This window comes from Danio rerio, chromosome 14, assembly GCF_049306965.1.
Source record: "Danio rerio strain Tuebingen ecotype United States chromosome 14, GRCz12tu, whole genome shotgun sequence".
Taxonomy (NCBI): Eukaryota; Metazoa; Chordata; class Actinopteri; order Cypriniformes; family Danionidae; genus Danio; species Danio rerio.
The window spans coordinates 46260001-46286676 of NC_133189.1; the positions used below are offsets into that span (position 1 = coordinate 46260001).

Sequence of the window (26676 nt, forward strand, 5' to 3'; positions counted from 1 at the left end):
TCACAGAGCTTGGTGCACCTCTGAAAGGATCTAATGTACTCAGACATCACTGAACAAATCTCTGCCGTTTTTAAGCATTCCTAAAGCACAGCTACAATAAATTCCATGTTAGCTGTTTTGCAACAAAGCTAAAATCACTGGGCAGACAGAAACACAGCCCATGATGTAAATCTGTGTGTTTTGTTAAGTGAATTTGACAAGTTATTGAAATGAATTTGGCAAGTGAATAAAGCAAGTAAACTCAAAATGTTCACATGTCTATTTATGCACGAATTTTGTGATTTATTCACGCATGCTGTGTCTGGTGTGAACACCGCATGAGAGTTTCCTTCTTTCTACTATGAAAGTGGTTACAGGTTTTCAGCTTTCTTCTAAATATCTTACAAATTTCTCATGTTAGCCTAATTGGTTTGCAACGTCACCGACCAGAGCAAGAGGTGGCAGTAACGCACCAAAAAGTTTGTTGTCGACTACCGAAAACCAGGAAGAAGAAGAAATTGTCATTCTCGCAATCATATGGATGCTACTGCACTACTTGTCTGAAAAATACCTTCGCTACTGAAAAGCTTTTTGATTTAGAAAGTAGCAACGCTACCACCACGCTACTCAGAAATGTAGTTAAGCTATTAGCATCACTACTTGTAACAATGCTACTGCCCAACACTGATTTTAGTAACACCTTGGTTGTGGTTCTAAGTGAGCCATGCTGGTAATAAAATGTGACAAGTAGACAACGCACGTACTGACTGGTTAGTGAGAACTGTTAATACCTCTGTCACAGGCCTTGCATCATGAGACACAAAATGTGCTAGATTTAGAGGCACAATATGTCATTTTCACCACTAGAGGCTGCATATTCACAAACAAAGGCATACTGTAGTGGGAGTGTGGCATCATATACACTCTTCATTACATCCTATGGGAGTCCTGAAGATGTTATGTTCATGAATGAACTAAAGAATACAACATTTACTATCATGTCAGTACCAAGAGCACTGAATCAATTGCTGATGAGAGATGAAAAAAATATCACTTTTTTTTATGCCACAGCTGTCATTAGCATGGCCACACAATGCATGTTTCATGTAAAAAGTGCTTATTTAACGGTATTTGAACATTCTTCTATACATTTGGAATAGCTTAAGTACATAGTCAGCAAAATATATAAAACTATTCTAAGTTTTAGATATTTTAAGAAAAACATTGAACGTATTGTACCTTTAAATAAGTAACAGTCAATGTAGGATCATTTTTAGCATCTTTCGCACGCATCCAAGTGAAGCACTTTGTGTGCCAACATAGATGTACAAGATAAAACTTAATTTTGTACATTTCTGACATTTACTCGAGTTGAAATGAGCAAATATGCTGCTGTATGTTTTCTTAATAAGATAATTTGTCAGTTCATTCAGTGCTCCAGTTACTCCAACAGTGAATGAACTGAAGAAACTCAAACCAAAAAACTGAAGAGCCAGTAATAAGTGCATGCATGACCCGAGCACTTGAATTTAGACTTCCATTGAACATTTTTAAAGTTTTGTTTTGGGTGAGTTAATAAAGATTAGTTTTTATACAACATATGTTTAAGACATTTGCAATTCACATCATTATTAGGTATAGGAGACTATATATATAAAACAATATATTGCCAGGAGCCGCAAGTATTAATTTGGTTTTGTCTATATATTATCTGTTTTTTTTACTCTTAAAGAGACGGTACATTGGAAGTCTTTATGTAGTCTTTAAATAGTACATATTTGTTTTTATTTTCTATTGCATAACTTCTATTTCTCCAAATGCAGATTTTTATTGTTGTTATTATTATTTTGTTTTTGATGTCATTGTTTTTAAGGTCATGAGCGGTTGTCAACCCAAACTCAAACTGAAAACCTACCGCTATACATTTCTGGAGAGCACCAAGTACGTCGGAGGAGCTACGTTTTTTTGCAGATTTGTTTTCGCAAATCCACTAGAGGCCGATGTGTACGCTTTTTCAGATCTCAAATTTCTCTCGCGAGTGCCATTCTCGCCTGCTGTTCTCTCGTAAATCTACCAGAGACTGCAGTAGACTGACTGTTGACTTACTGAATGACTGACTGACTGATCGATTGTCTCGCCCACACACTTCCCTAAAACCAACCACAGTTTTAAAAAGCAATCCAAAAAAAGAAAGCCCTCGCCTAAATTTTACCACATGGGAAAGCCGTCCATATCGAGCTAAGCGGTCAGCTGGTAATTGCGAAAATTGATGGCGTCATACAGCCTTGTAGCGTTCGTTTTAAAAACCAAATGCAGCCATACTGTTTGTACTTCTGGCAACATAATTTGTGCTCTCCAGAAATGTATATAGGGCTACATTTCAGAATGAGCCTAAAGTATGTTGGCAGTTGTGTAAGCATTTCACTGCATATAATACTGTGTATGACTCTGTATGTGACCAATAAAATCTGAATTTGATGGTCATTATTGACTTACATTTATTATAAACTTTTCATCTATATATCGAATGGCCTGAGGCTGAGTAAATTAACAGCAAATATTCATTTTTTGTTGAACTATCCCTCAAGTTGTGATAAAAATATCAGATCTCTCGCCCTGGACTCCTGCAAGCCAGCAAACAATGCTGGCAGTGTGTGGTGCTTTTCAGAAACAGCAGGAGAGCAAGGTTTGGGACCACCGCGAGGAAAAGAGGTCCGGGTGCAGTGGGACATTTTAAAGCACAGCAATTTATGACTAATTTAACTCCATGACACATTAGTGAATGTTGGAATGGTCAACGTGAAACACTCTCCGGTAAACAACACCTTTACTATGACCTTTAAAGCCCAATATGCTATTCTTACAACACCAGATTCCCATAGTCCCCCAAGCCAGAATGCAAAAAATATGTGCGCAACGTTGGAAAGCAAGTTAACAATCCTATTAAAATGCCTTAAAGCTATAAAGCTGAGCTAATCTCCGTCTATATTTAAAACTTGGGTTGTTGTTCTCATGTAATACTGCAGACATGATTTTGAAAACAGTAAAAAAAAAAGTTGCTATTTACGCATGTGAAAGCACAAAGACTTTTTGGTGACTGTGGTCGGGCTTAAATTATAGCTGTTACCTCAGACTAGGTTTATTGCCAACTGATTACACCAAGCCATCAGCTGCCTGGTTTGATAAAGGCAGAATATCAATTGAAAGCTTAAATTACACTTTCATGAGGAAATAAATGGGGTATGGATTGCATGCACATTAAAATATGAGGGCCAGGTTTTGCCCATGCTTGCAGCCAGTGGAAATCCTGATGCAGATTCAACCCGCTGTAATGACAACAGGTGCTATTGAATGTCACCAGATTCTTCTTTCCTGATATAATCAGTCCTGGCTGGAGTTTCCCTGGTTGTGTGTTTTGCTGTACATTAATCTACATTAAGTGTCTGAATGACAGGAGGATCTCTGAATAGACCACATATTAGGGGTGATTTGTTATACTTGCAAATTTGTTGAGTTGCCAAAATCTTTATTAAATAAATATAGTATTACATTAACTCGTCAATGTGTCATTCACATGGACATTTATTTATTTTTCAGCTAATCTAAAAAGACTACTGATTATGCTTTAGCAATCATGTAGAGTAATTTCATAAGTTAATAAATTCTTAATCATGTAGTTGAATAAGTTTTAGTTTTTCTAAACATGCAACTAAGAAAACTGAGCTTAGATCAAGGTTCATTTCAAATGTATAATTAACTAATTTGATGAGAAAATTATTAGAAAACGTACCCCATACAGTATATACATTTCTGGAGAGCGTCAAATATGTTCTAGGAGGTAGTGGCTGCAGTCCACTAGAGGCCGCTGTGTAGATTTTTTGAGATTTCAAATTTCTCTCGCAAGTGCCATTCACGCCTGCTCTTCTCGCAGAAATGCACAGAGACAGCTGTCAGCTGACTGACCAATTGACCGACTGACTGACCCACCTTCCTTCTTCACTAAACCCAACCAATAGTGTTTTCAAAAGCATCAATTGACCTGTCCACCCACTTTCCTAAACCCAACTGATAGTTTTAATAAGCAATCCAGAAAAAAGGCCCCTCATTTTTACCATGTTTTCAGATTTTACCACATTATTACCTTGTTATTTACTTGCTTATTTAATTTTTTGGCCTTTTTTTGGCGTTTTTGTCTTATCCTCTTTCTGGAACTGTTCTTCACCAGACTTGAACCGTTGTTGTGGTCAAGTTCCTCTCTGCGTCTCAACTCTGCCAACGTACATGGCGAGCAACTGGACAAACTAGTAACAATGGGAAAGTGGTCCATATGGAGGTAAGCGGTCAGCTGGTGGACACGAAAAGGAAAAATATGTTAGTTTTAAAGAGGAAATGCAGCCAAATGTACCTCTGGCTACATAAAATTATATAGGGTTACGTTTACAGAATGAGCCTATGTTGAGAATTAAAGGATCTTGTTCAGTTGTTTTAAATCAGGGGTTTCCAAACTTTTCAGCCCGTGACCCCCAAAATAACAATGCTTGTGATTTGCAACTCCCACTGTTTTTGGAAGTGGTTATAATCAGACAAACTTTGCACGAAACGGCTCCAAATAGGCCTATATAAACACGAGAATATTAACAATACAAAAACCTGCAACAGTATAACAACCATATCATAAATTTTTCTTTGTAGGCACAATGTTTAAGTTACTCCAGACTTCTTTTCTTGGTTTATTTTTGGAGACCACTACTTGGAGATCATCCTCCATGTTCAGTTGTGGCCTGTATTTATTTTAAATATATGTGAGTGCCATAAAGATGTCAGAAAGTTTAGGCTTGTGCTGTAAAATCAATCTGCTGCAACTGACGCAGTGTCATTAAAGTTTTTCTCAATTGCTAAAACACTAAACCCTCTGAACCAAATGCTTAGTTGCCTGAACTCATTAAATCAATCACTCTTTTATCAGAACTATACGCACTTTTCACCTGTTTAGACACAGCTTGCCAACACATTTTCATTGTGATGCACCAGTGCTGCATAATGGTGAGTAAAGGTGACAAAAGTCAAACACAATTAAAGCACAGGTGTCACCACTTGAACACAACAACTCAAAATTGATCACACTTGTGGCGAATGATGTGAGGGAACATATGCAGTAAGTCAGTTCAGAGAGCACCGGTTTGTGAGACCCTACAATAGATAGAAATCTGAGAAGAAGAGTTCATGTGAGAGGAGGTTGAGGTGGTCAAGGTGGTCAGCAAAGACAAAGAACCGTAATATCTGATGAAATCAGAGCTACGTGGTATGAGCATGAGGGAGGCTGGACAAAGGATTTATGGATATAAGATTTCTTTTTGTTTTTATAAGTGCTACCTGTAAATGCACAAGATATCTGTTTTGTATTTTTATACAAGTGGTTATACAAAGGTTTTTGTTGTTTTACAACAAACATATTGCCTAAACTTGTATTTGTCCAGCTTCAGGTCCTGAGCATTGTGTTTTCTATTTTTCTACGTAGTGTTTAGTGACTGTTCAGTAGTGTTTTTAATTTTGATTGACTTGAGGCAGGGCAGCATGGTGACGCAGTGGGTAGCACAATCACCTCACAGCAAAAAGGTTGCTGGTTAGAGCCTCGGCTGGGTCGGTTTGAATTACTGTGTGGAGTTTGCATGCTCTCCCTGTGTTGGCATGGGTTTCCTCCGGGTGCTCAGGTTTCCCCCACAAGTCCTAAAACATACACTATAGGTAAATTGGGTAGGCTAAATTGTTTGTAGTGTATGTGTGTGAATGAGAGTGTATGGATGTTTCCCAGTGATGGGTTGTTGCTGGAAGGGCATTCGCTTGTGTAAAACATATGCTGAATAAGTTGGTGGTTCATTCCTCTGTGACGACCTCAGATTAATAAAGGGACTAAGCCGAAAAGAAAATGAATAAATGAATAACTTAAGGCATGATTGAACAACATAGTTCAGTTTTGAGATTGAATTGTTGTGAGGTGAAAGTTTGGTTCTGCTAGAAGAGTCTGAGGTTTTGTGAATGCAGCTTGAAAATTGGGGTTTGTGTTCACAATTTACAGAAAAGGAGAGCAGCTTTCAAGAAATGGGTCTTAGCAATCGAGAAAAACTGTAATCTAACATAAAAACCCCAGAGGGATTGCAATCCTAATGAAAAATAAAAGTTGAACAGCTGATGAATTTTTACTTGCATGTTGTATTTTTAATGTGACAATTTTTATATTTTATATGTTATGAATTAAAAATGGTAATTTTAAAAGTTGATTAAAATTTATTATATTTTTGGAAATCACCAATCGACCCCCTCTCATTGTCTCGCAACTCCCCAGGGGGTCCCGACCCCCACTTTGGGAACCACTGATTTAAACTATACTTCCAATTCTATTGATGGAACTCTAAAGTAATGTAAAAAATAACAAACATCACCCCCTTTTCTTAAAAAAAAAGAGCTTTTTAGTTTGTGTTTCATATTTTTTGTAATAAAAGAGATGCAACTGAATGTGAAAATGAGGGCTAAGAATCTAAATCTCCTATGACAATTGAGAAAAAATTATATCAGGTAAAATGTGCACAGTCCAATGCTGATAACATAACCATTAACTCTTTAAAATATTTTAATCTTTCATTTATTATGACATATTTATCAAATCAGCATACAATTATATCATTATAGCATTGTTAGTTCCTATTAAACAAATTCAGAACCTTTAAGATATAGCAAATCTGGTGTTAGTTTAACTAAAAAACATTCCGCCAATTCAAAAAACTCTAAATTCAATGTATGACTTTCTGTTGATGAACACAATTGTAAATTGTTTTAGACCACTCTGAAGTGTGTTGTGTGCATAATTTGATACATCATATCAAAATCAAATATCCCATCCGTATCCCACAGTAGAACTGAAGCAGGATTTTAACAAAACAAGGGTGATAAACAATCCCTTTAAGTCTTAAGCTGCAGGGTTCACTAATCTTTACTGAAAAACAATGCCGCTGCTTAACCAGTCTTCACTCAACTAATAGTTAGATTTCTCCCAGCAAAAGTCACAGCTTTAAACACTCAAACGCAGCAACAGGAGGGTCTAATGGGCCTTTTGTTCGGGGCTGTTGGTCATTGCAGTTAATGACTTCAGTAAACTCTACAACTATATTCCAAAGGGAGTAAACCAGTCCAACGCACCATAACTCTAAGCTCCGCAGAGCCTTCGGGACGAAACAGGAAAACAGCAGGCCGCCATCACTCCCCATACAGGAGGCCCAGAGCGAACACATCAAGGGGAGTGATCCTGAAAACACTGGCTCGGCCAATTAAACAGCCGCCTCGCTCAGCAGTATAATCATGTTTGCATCCGCACACTAGCAGCCTCCTTAAATTTGGCCCTACAGGAGGAGCTGAGGGCTTCTGGGTCCTCCAGTCCAGGGGTTCACAACCTAGAGGTCAACAACCCTACTAGGGGTCACCAAAGATTTATGAGGGGTCACTCTTGTTTGAAGATAAAAATGAAACAGATAGCAGTTTAATAATGAAACAAATTATTGATAAATGTTACCATTTGAATCATTAAAAGTGTATTTAAATACAGCTACTTACAAAATCTGAGGTGCAAGATTTTTTTTGTCCGCTGTTTTTTTTGTTGTGGTGGTCGTGGGGGGTTATTAAGGAGTTTAAATGTTAAAATAGGGGTCTCTCGGAAAAAAAAATAAGTTGGATTCACTGCTCCAGTCCATTGGGCCAATTGAGATTTATGGCACAAAAGGCGGCAGGTCGTCTCTGTCTCCTCTCAATGTACTGAACATTTTGGCTAGAAATGCCTGGCCCAGAGTCCCTCAGCAGTCAACCACACACTCTCCGAACGCGAATGCAACCCCCCATTGCTCCAACCGGCCTCATAACAGCTACATGCCTGTACACCTCATTTTCTCTCTCCTTCCATCCAAGGAAGAAGCTGTATATTCATTTCCTTGCCTGTCAGGTCTCCACTATGTGGGTAAAAGTATGATCACGGTATTAAATTACGGCCTACATAAACAACAGCAGGTATTGTGTGACGGATGACAAGAAGCCATCCTTTGTTTCCAAGATTTGATAATGCAATGGCATATGCTCCAACAAATGCTAACAAGTCATAAATTCCCATCAGCACAATGCCCTCTTGTGTTGTTTCAGTTAATGTCACGTACTTCAAACCAAGCATGCATTGCTAGTTTTCATCAAATATGACTCCTGAGCAGCACAGTTACCTTTTGTCAAGGCATTTATTTGGTTTTTGGACTGCATCTGAAAGCTCATGCTTCATAGTTCCGCTGTTTTCTGATGCCATCTGTCTAGATCTAAGAGAACTAACCCACTGAAAAACTACTGTAGAGCGTGTGCAGCGTTGCAGGATTTGATTAAGCTTGGATGACTGATGTGGCCTATGAATGCTATGGGTGAGCAGAAGTATAAAGGATTGAGATATAAAGCGTTGTGGTGTATGGCGTGGGAGGGAGTCTTTACCAATTACTATGAGTGTGAAGTTGAGGGCGAGGCTGCCAAATCCATTGGTGACGCGGCAGATGTAAACTCCGGCATCCTCCAGCTCCACTTCTTTGATCTTCAGACTTCGCTTCAGGACCTTGTAGCGGCTCCAGCCTGGATTCACATTACGTCCATCCTTCACCCACAGGACCAGTGGAGGAGGGTCACCCTCCACCGGGCAGGGAATTCGAACCGTGCAGCCCAGTTTTGCTGTCTGTCTATTCTCTACAGGACGACTCACCGATGGGGGACCTGGAGAAAAAAGAAAACAATGTCTTGAGTTATGATAGATTATTTGTCTATATCAGCTTAAAGAATAAATGCACAATAATTAAGAAATAAGAATGTAGTAATAATTGTAATAAAATAGCATTATTAATAAACACTAACAATTATTGATTTAGGAAACATATTATTATATATAAATAAGCATTTTCTAATTATTTTTTTCTTTTTAATGGCTCAATAAAATGTATTTTTTTAGTTTAATTGTTGATTTTTCCATTATTAATATAGTGAATGTTTTTGAGGCACATTTTGCTTTTGTGCATAGTTATAATGTAAAAAAATCAATGTTTTGTTGGAAATTAAATTTTATTAGTAATAATAATAACAATAACATTTTGCTAATACAAATAATTTATCATTTAAATGATAGAAACTTAATTTTTTAATTCCTAATATTGTGAATAGCTTTTAAAATATTACTACTTCAATAACTACTACTACTACTACTACTGATAATAAAAATAATAATTTGCTAATATGAATATGATTTTTAATATAATAATACAACTAATAATAATAATTTGCTAATATGAAAATAATTATTTTAAATATACTCTTAGCACCATTATTACCACAGATAATTTGCTAATACGAATGGATTTTTAAAAAATATACAACTACTACTACTACTACTACCAATAATAATAATAGTTTGCTTATATGAATATCATTTTTTAAATATACTACTACTACTACTGCTACTGCTGCTACTACTACTACTACAAATAATTTGCTAATACGAACACACATTTTTAATATACTACTTCTACTACTACTAATAATAATAATATTAATTTGCTAATACAAATATGATTTTTTTTCATTGTACTACTACTACTACTAATAATACTGTTTTGTTATCCCAGATTAATAAAGAGACTAAGCTGAAAAAAAAATGAATAAATGAATAATACGAATATGAATTTTTTAAATATACTACTACTACTACTAATATGAATACACTTTTAAAAAATATACTACTACTACTACTACTACTACTACTACTACTACTACTACTACTACTACTACTACTAATAATAATAAAAAGCTCATATGAATATGATTTTTAAAAATATACTACTTGTACTAATAATAATTATATTAATTTGCTAATACGAATACAATTTTTTAAAATATTGCAGCTGTAAGGGCATCCGCTGTTTAAAACATTTGCTGGATAAGGTGGCGGTTTATTCCACTGTGGCGACTCCTGATTAAAAAAGGTACTAAGATAAAAAGAAAATAAATTAATGAATAATTTGCTAATACAAATAAGTTTTTTTAATATACTCTTACTACTACTACTAATAATAATAATAATTAGCTAATACGAATACAGGTTTGTTTAATTTACTCTTACAACAACAACTACTAGTACTACTACTACCACCACCAATAATAATATTAATTTGCTAATCCGAAAACACAATTTTTTAAAAATACTACTAATACTACTACTAATAATACTACTAATAATTTGCTAATATGAATAAAAAAATTATATACTACTACTACAACTAATAATAATAACAACAACAACAATAATAATCATTTTCCAAGTGATGGGTTGCAGCTGGAAGGGCATCTCCTGGATAAAACATGTGTGAGATAAGTTGGTGGTTCATTCCGCTGTGGCGACCCCAGATTAATATAGGGATTAAGCCGAAAAGAAAATGAATAAAAAAAAGTAATAATAATAATAATAATAATAATAATAATAATAATAATAATAATAATAATAATAATAATAATAGTTGTTGTTATAATTATTATTATTAATTTACTTGTTTCTTGGTTTGTAACCCATTTGCTTCATTTAACAAACTGCACATATTATGCAATATTCCTCTACCAGGAGAACAAGTTTTCCTCTATTTTCTCCCAGAGTACTTCTGCTTTCGGGCTAAAAAAAACTAGCAAAATATGTGAAGATTCATGCGTTCTGCAGAATGAAATGTTCTTTCTCCTGCGTGTATTAGGACACAATAAGCACAAAGACAGCACTGCCAAAAAATGTCATGGCCACAAAATCTCTGGCATGTAGAAAATACTTTCTTCTCCAGCTTCTAATACACCTTGTCCCACAAATATATGTTATGCGGGGAGAAGCCAGGCACAAGAATTTTATGGGGAATTTCTTTCCTTGCACACACAAGGACCTTTTCATCCCTGCTAGCAGCTTTGCGAAGACTCCCATGAGCACTTGCTTTCCATTTCCTCCACACATTGGCGTATGTGTATGTTGGAAGGCACCTCTCATTCATGCCCTGTACTGTCACATCCTGTTGCTGCTGTAAGAACAAGCAAGATTATAAATCGAAAAATGACACTGGCCGTAAATGTACTTTTTTTCTTTCTTTCTTTCTTTCTTTCTTTCTTTCTTTCTTTCTTTCTTTCTTTCTTTCTTTCTTTCTTTCTTTCTTTCTTTCTTTCTTTCTTTCTTTCTTTCTTTCTTTCTTTCTTTCTTTCTTTCTTTCTTTCTTTCTTTCTTTCTTTCTTTCCACCCACTTCCCTTCAAGTCTTTCTGCTGGAGTGAAGTGTTTTCACCTGAAGTTGCTGGTTGCCATCCAGGAAAGTGCCAGGAGAACAAGCGGGAGGGGAAGAAAAAGAAATGGTTGTTTTGGAGCAGGAGTTAAATTACAGTAAATTCCAGAATGTTAAGACTAAGAATGGCAGAAATAAATTCCTCTCTGGAAATAGAGCAGAAAAAAGGTGGAAATAAGCACCAACGGCTGGAGAAAAGGCTACAATATGTTTGATGGATCATGCGCTTAATTCACATACAGTTATGTAAGGTTAAAATTATTAGCTCTCCTGAATTATTTGCCCCCCTTTCCCCACATTTTCTGTTTAACGGAAAGTTTTTATTAAACACATTTCTAAACATTACAGTTTCAATAACTCATTTCTAATAATTGATTTATTTTATCTTTGTCATGATAACAGTAGGGGAGAGCAGGGACAAAAGTAACATTACTTATAATAACCTAATTTTAAATGATAAAGTTTTTAGCAGAAACATATTCATATATAGCAGAATATATTTAGCAGAATTATACTAAATAATACAATATATTATTTTAGACTCACAACAGTGGTCTATCGATACCAGGTGTTGTTTTCAATGTAGAACAACTTCAATAGAACTTTACTGCAAACAAAAGTTGCACATTGTTACTCTTGACTGATGAAAGTAACACAACAATATTTGCTAGACTTTCTGGCTTAATCTTGTTTATTTTAAACACATCTGACTGTGATCTTGTTAATGTTAACTGCAAACATATTTTGTCATTTATTTTTGAAAAAATATTAAACTGCATTTTCATTTTAAATTTCAGCTCCATTAAATGTTTCAAAAGCAATCCAACAATGCAATATGTTAACCTTTTCTACAGTCTTTGAATATTTTATTTATTATTATTGGCAATATGCGTTAAAACATCTGAATCCAAATACTGCAAACTCTAATGTGGAAGTGAAAATTAAGGTTTGTCTATTGTCAATAACAGTGTTACTTTCGTCCCGACAGGAACTCTTCCATTTAAACCTCATTTATTTTTAAACTGAAAAGCCCAGAGATTGCAAACTGAAGGATGCTTAAGGATGCCCTAAATAATCTGTAGATCATGACCTGTGATCATTATTGTGACACATGAAAAGAAACACAACTTGTAATGAGGAAAAAAGCACCGCTTAATTTACTTTTTGCACTTAAAAACAGGAATTTAGAGCTAACTGCTGGACACGGTCCTAGTATCACGTGATGTTCGGCAGCTCCATCAAGGGTTGCATGCAGAATGAGCTATTATAGCCTGAAAAGCAAATGTTGTCAGGGCTTTGGGAAAATAGCTTTGTTACTTTCGTTCCCGCTCTGCTCTAAATAATATTTTACAAGATGTTTCTCAAGAATATAGTATTTAGTTTAAAGTGATATTTAAAGGCTTAACTAGGTTAATTAGGCAAGTTAGGGTAATTATGCAAATCACTGTATAACGATGGTTTGTTCTGTAGACAATTGGATAAAATATTGTTAATAATTTTGACCTGAAAAGGGTTAAAAAAAAATTAAAACTGCTTTCAGTCTAGCCTACATAAAACAAATAAGACTTTCTCCAGAAGAAAAAATATTATCAGACATACTGTGAAAATGTCCTTGGTTAACCTTTCCAAGGTTAATAAACCTTGGGGAGGTTTTGGGAGTTGTTTGTTTGTTAAAAAAAATGAAGATTCATGTAATTGGTAGGCTCTGTGAGCAAACAATGGATCTTTTCACTCCCTGCGTGGACCATGTGAGATAGATCTTATGAACCTGGTGGCTGAATGAATGGAAAAGAAGAGGGCAACTCTTGAGTGTCTGCATATTAAAACAACCTGGTGGACTGCTTAGAGCAGAAGCTGAAATATTCCCTTTCCATCCTCAGGTCACGATTTTCACCACGCACATAATAAAGTATGCAAAAGATGTGAATCAGAGAAAGAAGGCTTGGGACTATAATTTGAAATTGCTTCTTTCTATCACCTATTTGTCACACAGTGTCTTAAGCTGAGCAAAAAGCTTTGAAGTGAGGTGGAGAGAGGCGTCATACGTGCTGACAGACTAATATTGCCCATAACAGTGGAAAAGACAAAAGATGACAGAGGCCACACACATGGCCCATACAGCAAAAACATGTCTGGTTCAAGCTGATGGCAGACAGGGCGGCAAAAGAAATCTCCTGTCCGAGCTGGAAACAGTCACACATGCTGAGAAAATATTTGTGGATCAGTGTCTTAGAGGTATATATACACTAACCGGCCACTTTATTAGGTACACCTTACTAGTACCAGGTTGGACCCCCTTTTGCCTTCAGAACTGCCTTAATTCTTTGTGGTATAGATTCAACAAGATACTGAATATATTGCTTAGAGATTTTGGTCCATACTGACATGATAGTATCACGCAGTTGCTGCAGATTTGTCGGCTGCACATCCATGATGCGAATCTCCTGTTCCACCGCATCCCAAAAGTGCCCAATTGGATCGAGTCCTGGTGACTGTGAAGGCCATTTGAGTACAGTGAACTAATTGTCATGGTTAAGAAGCCAGTCTGAGATGATTCGCGCTTTATGACGTGGTGCGTAATCCTGCTGGAAGTAGCCATCAGAAGATGGGTATACTGTGGTCACAAACGGATGGACGTAGCCAGCAACAATACTCAGTTAGGCTGTGGCATTGACATGATGCTCAATTGGTACTAATGGGCCCAAAGTGTGCCAAAAAAGTATCCCCCACACGATTACACCACCACCACCAGCCTGATCTGTTAATACTGTATCATCCCACATGACATCCGAGGTCTCCCGGAAGTTCCGGGAGTCTCCCGCAAATTTATAGAAACTCCCAGATCCCCGCAAACGAATGATAATCTCCCGGAAATCGCGCATCTCCCGCCCGGTCCTTATATAGTCTCCACCGCATCCCTCTTCAGGTATGTCGGGCGCAACTCAACCCCAACACTCTTCAGCACGCAACACCCCCACCGCTTTTTAGGTACATCGCACGCACACGCCCCCACTGCTCTTCAGAAACGTCCCCCACTGCTCTTCAGATACGTCGCGCGCACACCTACCCATGAACTGCCAACTGATGCAGCAAATGTTTTACGCAGTGGATGCTCTCCCAGCTGCAACCCATCTCTGGGAAACATCCATACACACTCATACACTACGGACAATTTAGCCTACCCAATTCACCTGTACCTATACATGTCTTTGGACTGTGGGAAAAACCGGAGCACCCGGAGAAAACCCATGCGGATGCGGAGAGAACATGCAAACTCCACTAAGAAATGCCAATTAACACAACCGAGGCTAGAACCAGCGACCTTCTTGCTGTGAGGCGACAGCACTACCTACTGCGCCACAGCGTCTCTAGCCACGGCAGCATCACAGTCAGAAATAATATTAATATGAAAAATACTAAGATTTCACCCATACCCATAGTTGCAAATCCATTACCAAAAACACACAACCAAGCCAATTCAAGTTTATTTGTACAGCATTTTTCACAATAATTATGCAAAAGGTGCAAAGCAGCTTTACAAAAGGTGCACATTATCACATTACAATCAAATTCTGAAAAAAGTTCAGATTATTACCATAACTTTAGGAGTTACTAATAACTTTAACTAACTAACTAACTAACTAACTAACTAACTAACTAACTAACTAACTAACTAACTAACTAACTAACTAACTAACTAACTAATACTTTTTATAAAATAATAAGCGTAATCTAGAGGCCTTTGCCTTTCATATAAGCCAGTTCTGATACCAAAGAAACAACTAGAGGTCAAGTTATTATTTGTTGCTCCTAAAACTTGGATAGGCGACAAGACTTTTGTCAGGTAGTGTGTAGTATATAGGTGATGTGTTCAATGAAGTGTTTATGAAACATTTGTGTATTTGTAACCATTCAAAAGACTGTATTTAACAAATAATCCTAGAAAATTATTTCCAAAACAATATCAAGCTGCATAGCTATGCTCGACATGGATGATAAATTTAATATCAATAAACATTTACAACAGCAACTAAGAATATTAGTATGATTTCAGCGGGATAATGTGAGACTGACAAATATGATTAATGTATTAATGTATACAAGTAATGTAATAAAGCTTATTTTATATTAATATCTCACAACACTACTGTTTCTCTGTCATTTCGATCAAATATGGATTGGCGGTATGCATAAGAAGTTTTTACCAAAAACATAAACAAATAATATATTTATTATATATAGACTAGAGATTTGCTAAAAATACATAGAGTTAACTTTCATTCAGTATTTTTAACAACATTAATGCATGGCAGACTATCAATTAGGAATAACGATTGAGACAAATACACCAGAGAGCTAGATTAGAAGAAAGAGAGAGACATCATCTTGCATCCATGTGGAGGCATCACTTAAAATGTGTTTTTGACAGACCTCCCAAGAATCACCCTCAGCACATTTGAGACAATGCTGAAGACAAGATCAATGGATTAATGCTCCATAAATGTCATACACATTTATCGCCTCACTGACTGTACACTAAATGACTTCAGTCAGCATGCTTCAATTCAAAAATGCACATTTAACTTTAAGAGGTCATGCATTTGAAAGTCGCAGGTGTCTGCTAAATATTTAATTTATTAATAGATAATTATCACATCATGATGTAGATAAGATACAGCTAAAAGCTAGCTAAAGTAAAAAGATTAAACTAAATATGGCTATTTTTGTGTGCCTCTTAAATGAGTTGCTGTCCCCCTAACAGAAGAGAGCAGATACTTATATACAGCTTATACCCCAGTTACTCTGGTAAAACAAACTAAACATTTGCATTTATTTTAATATACAACTATACAATTTTTCTGTGAACATATAGAAACAGTGTGCATACCCAGAAAGCCAGCTGTCAGACGACACACCATGTGAATATAAAGGTTATATAAAGGAATATAAGGTTTGTGAAATCTATTTCACAACTGTCATATACTGTACACACAAGGCTATTTCAAAAGTACTCAAAAACACAAACAAATCCTTATAATGTTGGCTATAACCATAAACATAAACAGCTTAGGAAGTAACTTCATGCGTATTCTGAAAATCAAATCTGGATCTGGTCAGCATTGGTGACTCAACTATTTCTTTTTTTTTTTTTTAATTGCAGGATTAAAAAATTCTAAATTTGTTTAAAGTTGCAATGAAATTTTGTATATAATATATAACTATATATAAATATATACAATATATAACTATATTGTATATTATATTATCATTTGAAATTATATGTATATAGTAGGGCTTGTTATAAACAATGTATTTGTGTGCTTTATTATTTTGTAAAAAATTAATTTGCCCTCAGAATCTTTCCACATAACACATAATCTTCCCTCTCCCTCGAAACGACTTTTCTTTACTTCTGGTCACATGGAATGCTTTTAAGGCGGAGCTATTGAAGCTTGTCTCATTTCTGCTCTGCCTTCATCCATTCATCAATCATTTTGCATTATGTTAGCAACACTCATCTCCCAACAATCCAATCTGTTCCTAAATGATGAAAACCTGCTTTGCCTCCATTTTTTAAATCATTTTAGAACTATTTCAAGTGGATGTAAGAAAAACATGACAATTCTAACTTTTCATTTCATGATATCTTTAAATTCATGATATTCTGACATGCATGTTCCTGAAAGAAAACTCCACAATCAAGGCATTTGATGGAGTTAAAAAACAATTGTTGATTAAATAATCAGTTTTGGAGTGCCGTTTGTTACCTTGCAGATCTATTTTTTCCTAGAAAAGCAACATTATGCAATAAAAGAAGTTTGAAGTTTAAAAAAAGGCTTATTAGGACCTCTTAAATTTGTGAACAAGTAAAATTTCCATGTCATGTATCTAAAAGAACAAAATCCTCATCACTTCCTGGTACTTATTTAAATGAGTTGAACCAACACAACACATTAGGTTTTTTAAAGTCAATTTAATTGCTTTATGTTCAAAATTTGCAAAACAATTAAGTTAAATTAATCAATTTGTGATGGGAGAACATGAGGGAGTTGTGTGGAACCCAATATTTTTTTTTACAGTGGAAACTGCTGTAGTTCTTTTTTTCTGATCAAAAACGTAAGGTAGAGCGGGGAGGAAAATAACATGGGATGAAAGTAAAGTGAATTTCTCTAAGCCCTACAACATTTGCTTTCCAGGTTATGATAGCACATTCAGCATACAACCCTTGATAGATCTGACCAATATCACAATTTTGGTAGCATGTCCCACAGTTAGCTCTAAATTTCAGTTTTAAGTGAAGTAAGTAAATAATTGTAGATGTTATTTTTTTTCTTATTAAAAGTTGTGTTTCTCTTTTCATGTGTCACACTAATGATCAATCTACAGGATATTTAGTGCAGGAACACATCCCTGAGTTTGAAATGTCTAAGTTTTTCAGTTTAAAAGTAAATCAGATTTAAATGGTTTGGGGATGAAAGTGACACTCTTATTTGTGTCCCACTGCTAATAGACAAATCTTATTTTTCACTTTCACATTAAAGTTTGCAGTATTTGGATTCAGATACAGTATGCTAATGTATATTGCCAATAATAAAAATATTCAAAGATTGTAGAACATACTAACATATTGCATTGTTGGATTGCTTTTGAAACATTTAATGGAGCTGAAATTTAAAATGAAAATGCTGTTTAATATTTTTTTGCAAAAATAAAGGACAACATCTGTATTTAGTTAACACTTACAAGTTCATAATCATATATATTTGAAATAAACAAGATTAAGCCAGTAAATCTAGCACATATTGTTGCGTTACTTTTGACCCACCCGTGAGTTAATTTTATTCCTGCCTATGGGGTCAAAGTAACAATGTGCAATGTGTTTAAAGTAAAGTTGTATTGGAGTTGATCTAAAATAGCTCGTTTTACACAGTGATACCGGTAAAATTAAGAAAGAGCTAAAGAGCAAGGACTTTCCATTCCATTCGAAAATACCGGTAAATTCTGACATTATTAACCAGAAATGAGCTTTAAATGGCTGTGCTTTTATTTGTAAGCATAAAAGGTTTTTTTATTTAAAGCTTTAGCATTCATGCAGCTGCTTTGTCCCAGAGACTTACAAAGGCAGAAGCGCAAACCGCAGCTAAACGTTTAAACATTTGACTACATTACAAACACTGTGTGGATGGATAAGTATTTTGAGCAACTTCGATGAAAACATATGGAGGAACACTTTCGCATGTCGAGATATACATAATATGTGTGTGTGCTGGCGCTCACTGGCTGCTTCACAAGCACATGCGTCAAGCAACTAAAGCAGATCTTGAAGGTAAACAAACAGCAGTTTATCATAAGCATTTTAATGATAATTTTTCCACAGTTGGCTTTAAGAAGGAACATAGAAACATTATCTGACTAACATCTAGCAGCTAAATGTGTCTGGAGAAGGATTCAAAGGCCTTTATTTTCATAAACCGCGAGGATGTGAATGCATTTGAATGTTCTGATTGGCTGGAGTAGATGTATCAGAGCATTCTAAGCGCGAACGTGTTTTTACTGGCAATTTTTTTATCTATGTTCACACAGATCAGCATTCCGGCAAATTACCGGTAATGTTACAACTTCTCTTTCCGGAAAATTTGGGTCTATTCACACACGATACCTTTACGGAAAATTGCTAATTATTTTCTGCAAAGGTCTGTATGTGTGAAAGAGGCTATTGATACAAAATAACACCTGATTTTGATAGAGGAATCTTGTGAGTTAGTAACCACAGCAAAAAATATATTTCTGCTAAAACATTATCTTTTAATTAAGGTTTAATTAAATTAATTAATTTAATTATTAATTAGTTAAGGTTTTTGTGAAAAATTTTACTTTCGTCCTCACTCTCCCCTACTTTTCCCTCAGTGTGTGTCTATATTTATAGACTGGACTGGACACATGACCAGTTAAATGTCAAAGAGAAGTCCAAGTTATATGGATTACCATGCATGCGCTCCATCACTAGCTCATTTTCTCATAGACATCTTGACATAGTTTTTTGATTTTTCAAAGGATTTATGAACAGGCTTTACAGACCGCAGTGGAAGTACTTTGAAGCCAGGGCAGCTTTAGATGAGCATCGCTGGTGTCACAGGGAGAGCTTCAAACAAACCCTGACAGCAGGCTGCATGGATAAATGATTAGTATGGAGGAAGTGACATGACCATCAAAGGCCAAGAGAGATGGAGAGCAGTGTGTAAATGAGGAAGGTGCGGGAGTAACAGTGAAGACTTGGATGAAGGACCCAGACATGGCAGCTAGTTAACGAACTACTGCTGTCAAAGACACGTGTACACAACACCCACACTGTCCAGCTCACTGTGAGAGAGAGCAACTGCGCTGCACATTTCTGTCACGGATTATTTTAAATGTTAATCATCCGCTGCTGTTACAAATTTGCTCTGTGACCACATATTAAAAAAAAAAAATTAGCATAACATGTAACAGGATTTTAGTTCCTGTGACTTAACTTGGCACTTCTATCATTAAAATCATGGGTTTTAAGAAAAAAATGTAACTGATATAACGGTAACACTTTATTTTGATGGTCTGTTTGTATATTTGTAGATTGCTTAATATCTGCTGAAACTGCTCCTTCAACAGACATTTAACTGACTATCAGAAACTATGCAAGTGCGTCAACTTACACTAACTCTAACCCCAACCTAACAGTCTACTTATCTAATGAGAATTAGTTGCCATGTAGATGCAAAGTAACAAACGGACCATCAAAATAAAGTGTGACCAAATTAATAATGTAGACTACCAGACTAAGGTCTTGTCGCCTATCCAAGTTTCAGAAACAACTAATAATAACTTGACTTCTATTTGATTTGGTATCAGAAGTGGCTTATATGAAAGACAAAGGCCTCTAGATTATGCTTATTTTAATCAAATAAAATATGATCATGTCTTGATTTTTATTTATTTAATTAGGACAGTAAGATCTGACTTTGATTAGACAAAAGTCATTTAACAGAAACAATGTACAGTATAGAATATATTGGGTTCATACGGGTTCCAATAGGTCTTCTGCAATATTTTTGATGATTGGGATGCAGTTCAACAGATGATTTATTGGAAAAATCGACCTTCTTTTCCAATATTAAACTAAAATACTGTTCTAACTATTAACTAGAACTAGAACTGTTAATAGTCCAGTTATTAATTGTTGCTCTTACAACTGGGATTGATGACAAGACTTTTGTCAGATAGTGTATATTCAAGTTACAGAATTTATACAATATACATGTGCTGATATTCAATAAAACAACAAATGTAGGGTGGGTGTTTAGTTTAGTTTAAAATTTATTGTGCGTTCTGATTGACACAGAAAGGAAATTTGTCTTCAACACTGGATTTAAGACATACAACAACCACACAACAACCACACAATAACAACACTCATCAAGACAACAACATAAGTTAAAATTAGCCCCATACAAAACACTGCAGATCATTCTTGGTAACCACCTCATTCACTTCAAACAGTGATCCGATTTAAAATAACAACTGTCATTGGGATGAATGACTTTTTTTTAGCATTTCTTCGTGCTTTAGGAATTTTAAACCTGCATCCTGATGGTAACAATTCAAATGCTGAGTGAAGGGGATGAGTATTATCTTTAAAAATCACAACTGCAGTTTTTTTCCATAAAGGAGTCAAATAAAATCTGCACTGAATGTTGTTTGTGACAGTTATCTTATTTGACTGATTGATAATTTCAATAATTTCTTCTTCTGTTTAAGTGTTGTGTTACCAAACCATGAAACAATATTATATGTGAGAACACTCTCAATCAATGATCTATATGTCATGTTTAAAATCTGTGTACTAACATTAAAACTTCTCAACTTGCAGAGGAGATAGAATCGCTGTCTTGCTTTCTTATAAACCGCCCCTACATTACAATTAAAATTCAGTTTATTATTAATAATTGTGCCTAAATACTTAAAATTTGCTACCTGCTCTACTATTTATCCATTTATGGTGACTGGTTTAAAGAGACTGGTATCTACCGCTCTTGTTTGACTCCCCAGACATAACTCTTTTGTTTTCTCAATATTTAGGTGTAATGAACTTTTGCCAAACCAATCTGTAATACTATTAATATATTTAAAATATAAGGAGCTTTTCGATTCTTCCTGACAGGAAACCAATGCCAGATCATCAGCGTATTTTATGAGTGTGAGATTGTCATTAATATTGCACTGCAGTTCATTAATATATATTGCAAATAAATTAGGTGATAATACACATCCCTGAGGTACCCCTATATGTCTGAAAAAGATTAATGATAAAAAATACAGTATATTGAAATTAAGGATTGTACAATATGGCGATTATGGGTTACTGCAAAATAGAGATTTATTCAGACTTAATATTTAAATATAGTTTTTAAAGTCCATTACTTTATTATTTTTTTGTTAATGGTGAAAAAGTACACTAGATGCAACACTACATGTAACTTGCTATACACAATTAAAACTACAAACTACAACAAAAACCCAAAAAACATAACGAAGGTTTGGCCTTGTATACACCAGGTATAATTAAATAAAATTAAATTAAATTAAATTAAATTAAATTAAATTAAATTAAATTAAATTAAATTAAATTAAATTAAATTAAATTAAATAGGTAGGTACTAGTAGGCAGTAGGTAGTGCTGTCGCCTCACAGCAAGAAGGTCGCTGGTTCGAACCTTGGCTCAGTTGGCGTTCTGTGTGGAGTTTGCATGTTCTCCCTGCCTTCTCGTGGGTTTCCTCCGGGTGCTCCGGTTTCCCCCACAGTCCAAAGACATGTGGTACAGGTGAATTGAGTAGACTAAATTGTCCGTAGTGCATGAGTGTGTGTGTGAATGTGTGTGTGTGGATGTTTCCCAGAGATGGGTTGTGGCTGGAAGGGCATCCGCTGCGTAAAAACTTGCTGGATAAGTTGGCGGTTCATTCCGCTGTGGCAACCCCAGATTAATAAAGGGACTAAGCCAATAAGAAGATGTATAAATGATTAAATTAAATTAAATTAAATTAAATAAAAAATTATAAAAGCTAAAATAAAAAAAAAAAATGCATGTGGTGGGATAAATTCAAGCAGCCTTTTTCTCCTTATTTTGTGAGAAAGCGCACCAAAAAAAAATTTTTAAACTTCACTGCATACTAAAACAAATAAATTAAGATCAAAATCAAAGTTGGCTTCCACATCTTTTTTAATTGGTTTGCTTTCTGTTAGCTTATAAGCCACATAATATGAATTTGTCCATTCAGTAGTGCTAATGAGTTAAACCGTACAGACTCACAACCATGATTAACAGTCTGACAAAATAACAAGGCAGAAATAGCGACAATAATGACATTTTTAATTCTCGATGCAATACCCTTTTAATAATTATACCTTATTGTAAAGTAATACCAGTTAAAATACTCACTCACTCACTCACTCACTCACTCACTCACTCACTCACTCTATAGGCCACTGTGTATGCTTTTGAGATCTCAAATTTCTGTCGCAAGTGCCATTCATGCCTGCTGCTCTCGCATAAATCCACAAGAGGCCGCTGTCAACTGACTGACTGACTGATTTCCCCACCCACCCAGTAACCTAAACCTAACTCATAATGTTTTCAAAAGCACCGTTTGACTCGATTACCCCCTTCCCTAAACCCAACCAACAGTGTTTTCAAAAGCAATCCAGAAAAAAAACACCCTCGTCTGATTTTTACCAAGTTTTCAGATCTTACCATGTTCTCACCCAGTTATTTACTTGTTTATTGTATTTTGTTTTACCTGCATTCTGTAATCTTTCTTTACCAGACTCTAGCCCCATTGTTGTCAAAATCCTCTCCGTGTCTCAAGTTCGCCTAGGTACATGGCAACCTACTGGGCAAACTGGTAACAGCAGAAAAGCCATCCACACAGAGGTAAGTGATCAGCTGGTAGCGTGAAAAGAAACAGAAGTCGTCGGCAGCGTAGCCGCCCCATAGCTTTAGTTTTAAAGACAAAATGCAGCCGTACGTAGCTCAGGCTACATAATTCGTGCTCTCCAGAAACGTATATAGGGGTATGTATTCAAAATAAACCTGTGATAAATTTATCAGGGGTCAACACAGTGGAATGAACCGCAATTTATGTTTTATGTGGCAGATGCGCTTCCAGTTGCAACCCAGTATTGGGAAACAAAAAAAAAAAACCGAAAACCAACAACAACAGAAGTCTTTGTGTTATGTATATGCTTTAAAAACACATTTAGGCACATCTAGACGGTCTGAAGTAGCACAAATAAAACTTGCAGCCAATCAGAACACGGCTTCTGGCAGGTCATCTAGAGTTTGATCTGTCATGTGATCTAGAAAGTATCTTTATCTTCTTATAGTGAATCTCCTGAAAAAAGGAGGAGGAGAGCTGGTATAGGTCTTAGCATGTGATCAATGATAGCGAGAGATAGACCAAACACTGCAGCGCCGGTCTTGGCAGTGGAATGTGCCTCTTTTATCAGTGAGAAAGATAAAGACAGAGACTTGATGCTGTTTGCACTGAGACTCCTACTCTGACACTAGGTAAACAGGCTCACTTACATCTTCCCTACCATATAGTTTTGCTAATGGGAACGTGGAGCTGTGGTTCTGCATAGGCACAGCACATGGACATGACCTCAATGATTTTGGTGATTATTAGCCCCCTTTTGATTTTTTTTTTTTTAAGTATTTTCCAAATTATGTTTAACAGAGCAAGGAAATTTTCACATTATGCCTGATAATGTTTTTTTAGTCTTATTAGTTTTGTTTCAGCTAAAATAAAAAGGTTTATAATTTTTTTTAAAAACATTTTAAGGTCGAAATTATTAGCCCCTTTAAGCTATTATTTTTTGAAACTGGGATTAATGTTACAACTCTCTGTGATCCTCTGCACGTCAATAATTAATTTTATAAGTTTAAAACATTTAGAACATGTTAGCAATAAAGGCAGTAAAATCGATGTGGAAGTCTTATCCGCTGTAATCACCACAGCCGCATAGTGTTAGTAAATGCTAATATACGTGTGTGTGTTAACTGCAAACAGCATTTGTGTGTGACTTATCATTTCAGAAAGCCTTGAATAGACGGCACCACAAATACATCAAATAAACCTACTTAGTATTTTTGACTAGCGACCTTATTTCTGCTTCATTCTTGTCTGTATCAATCACTGACTGCTGTTTATCTGACATAACGCAGGAGAAACAGATAATGGGCAGGGAGAAGCACAAAAGATGGGTGGAGAAGCAGCTCATTTGCATTTAAAGCCACAGGCTACAAAAACAGCTGCACTGTAGTCAGAAAATAAAACTGGCAGATTCTATATTATATAATAAAAATGATCTGAGGAGTATTTTGAGCTAAAACTTTACAGACACATTCTGGAGACACCAGAGGCTTATTTTACATCTTGTAAACAGGGTAAAATATATGCCCTTTAAACTTGGACAAGAGCTGTTTGTGATGAGATTCAGCTCAGCATGTAACTTTCTCACCACTTGCTTTGGCATTTTTGTCAGTGTAATACTGATTAAGATGTCAGTACAGCACTTCAGTAAGTTGGTGTATTAATTAAGTTAATGAAAAACTGCAGTTTGGCCAAAACTTAAAACTGTTGCTACCATCGTTTTTATGATAACATTCTGGCAGTAACAGCGGCAGTATTTGCAATACGTTATATGGACTTTTTTTTTACAGTGTGTCATCGCCACTGCTCACAGCTGTCTTTATACTGCGTGTAATCAGATCTTGAGCCAGACTTTGTACCTCAACCAACTGCTGCCTCTGGAGCCATGCTAACTCAATAAGCACTGCGGAAGCCTGACATCATGTGTGCAAGTCCACACAGACTTCCTTGTGAGTTTTCAGGAGAACGCTGAGCAGCTGCCCTTCATCCATTGACCCATTTATTCAATTAAACACAGCAAAGCCTGGGCTGCCTGGTCTCACTTGTCTTAATCTTGATGGCATTCTGTACATCTGACCAAACTAAGCACCAGAAAGTTGTAAGTTTTTAAACATTGTTTTGAGTTTTTGTGCTCTTCAAATAATATAACTAGCTGATGGATAGTGAGTGTGTGAGTAATAAGACAGTTACCCTAGTTTTCAGGGTCCCATCTAATATTTACATTTGGTGCATAAGCAGGCTGAGAGACACCTTTTCTTGGAAGTGTAAAAAACTGGCAAAACCAGCTGGTTGAACTTTAAATCAGTACCAGCAATCTTTCTTTAATCAACTGGCATCTGCAGGTCATGTTTTTAAAACAGACAAACAAAGATATGAAGATACAGTTAGTAAGGTTCATAATAATAATAATTTTGAATATAATAAATATAATATAATATAATATAATATAATATAATATAATATAATATAATATAATATAATATAATATAATATAATATAATATAATATAATATAATATAATATAATATGCTTTGTGTTGGACTGCTGATAAACCTGTTGTGTTATTATGCAATAGTTACCTAGATACACTTTTTTTCACTTATTACACAGCTACCTGTCACAAAACTTTTAAAAATTAGACACAAAATTTTTTACCCTTTTCTGTTTTGACCCAAAATAGTTTATTAATACTTTGATTAAATGTAAAGCTGACAGAAACATAAACGGCTGAATGGAGCATATATTAACCAATGTATTATTTAGTCACAAGATTTTTTTTTTTTCACAAAACGCGATATCTCCCAGACCAGTTTCTTTACAAAGTGCGATATAACAGTTATGGAATGTTCAGCATGCTGCGCGAGCTCAGCATCCCCTGGGAAGAGAGTCACCGCCGGTAAAGTGCTCCGAGTTTGCTCATTGATTTAGCGATAGAAGATGAAGCCTTCAACTTCACAAAAATGTATAATAACGCTACAAAAGTGGACCAGAATAAAATACTCCTGTGTCTGTCAACAACACACAAATGCAGCAGAAAACGAGTCTCTGCTGATGTCAACAGGAAGGTCAGGGAGCGCCTTTTTTCCTGCGCTCCTCCCCATCACAAGATACCTGTCTGGAATGCGACATTTCTAAGAGTCCTTTTTAAGTTTGTTTTTTAAATAATTTTTTACATGTAGCTGAGTAGCCTATCTGAAGATTTATTTATGCGGTTGCACCTATTATTTATAGTCTAATACCTCACGTTAATTCTGGTTGTTTAAGGAACATAGGGAACATAAGAACATAAAGGTTGTTATGAAGAAAAATAAACGGTTTTGCTTTTTTACAACAACCAGTAAATAAGCTATTATTATTATTATTATTTTTA

The 26676-nt window shown here is 35.6% G+C and overlaps 1 protein-coding gene and 1 long non-coding RNA gene across 5 annotated transcripts in view; one reads left to right on the forward strand and one right to left on the reverse strand.

Moving 5' to 3' along the window:
* The window catches only part of LOC141377590 (uncharacterized), a 165569-nt gene that overhangs the window by 115099 nt on the left and 23794 nt on the right, over positions 1-26676 (forward strand). The window lies entirely within an intron of this gene.
* Positions 1-26676, reverse strand: part of fgfrl1b (fibroblast growth factor receptor like 1b) — a 515733-nt gene that overhangs the window by 27094 nt on the left and 461963 nt on the right. For all 4 annotated transcript variants that reach the window (XM_073921387.1, XM_073921388.1, XM_073921386.1 and 1 more), the window contains 1 exon segment: positions 8491-8763. Coding sequence is in view for 2 of the 4 variants with exons in the window: in XM_073921386.1 (XP_073777487.1) it covers positions 8491-8763 (273 nt within the window). In the remaining 2 variants the exon portion in view is untranslated.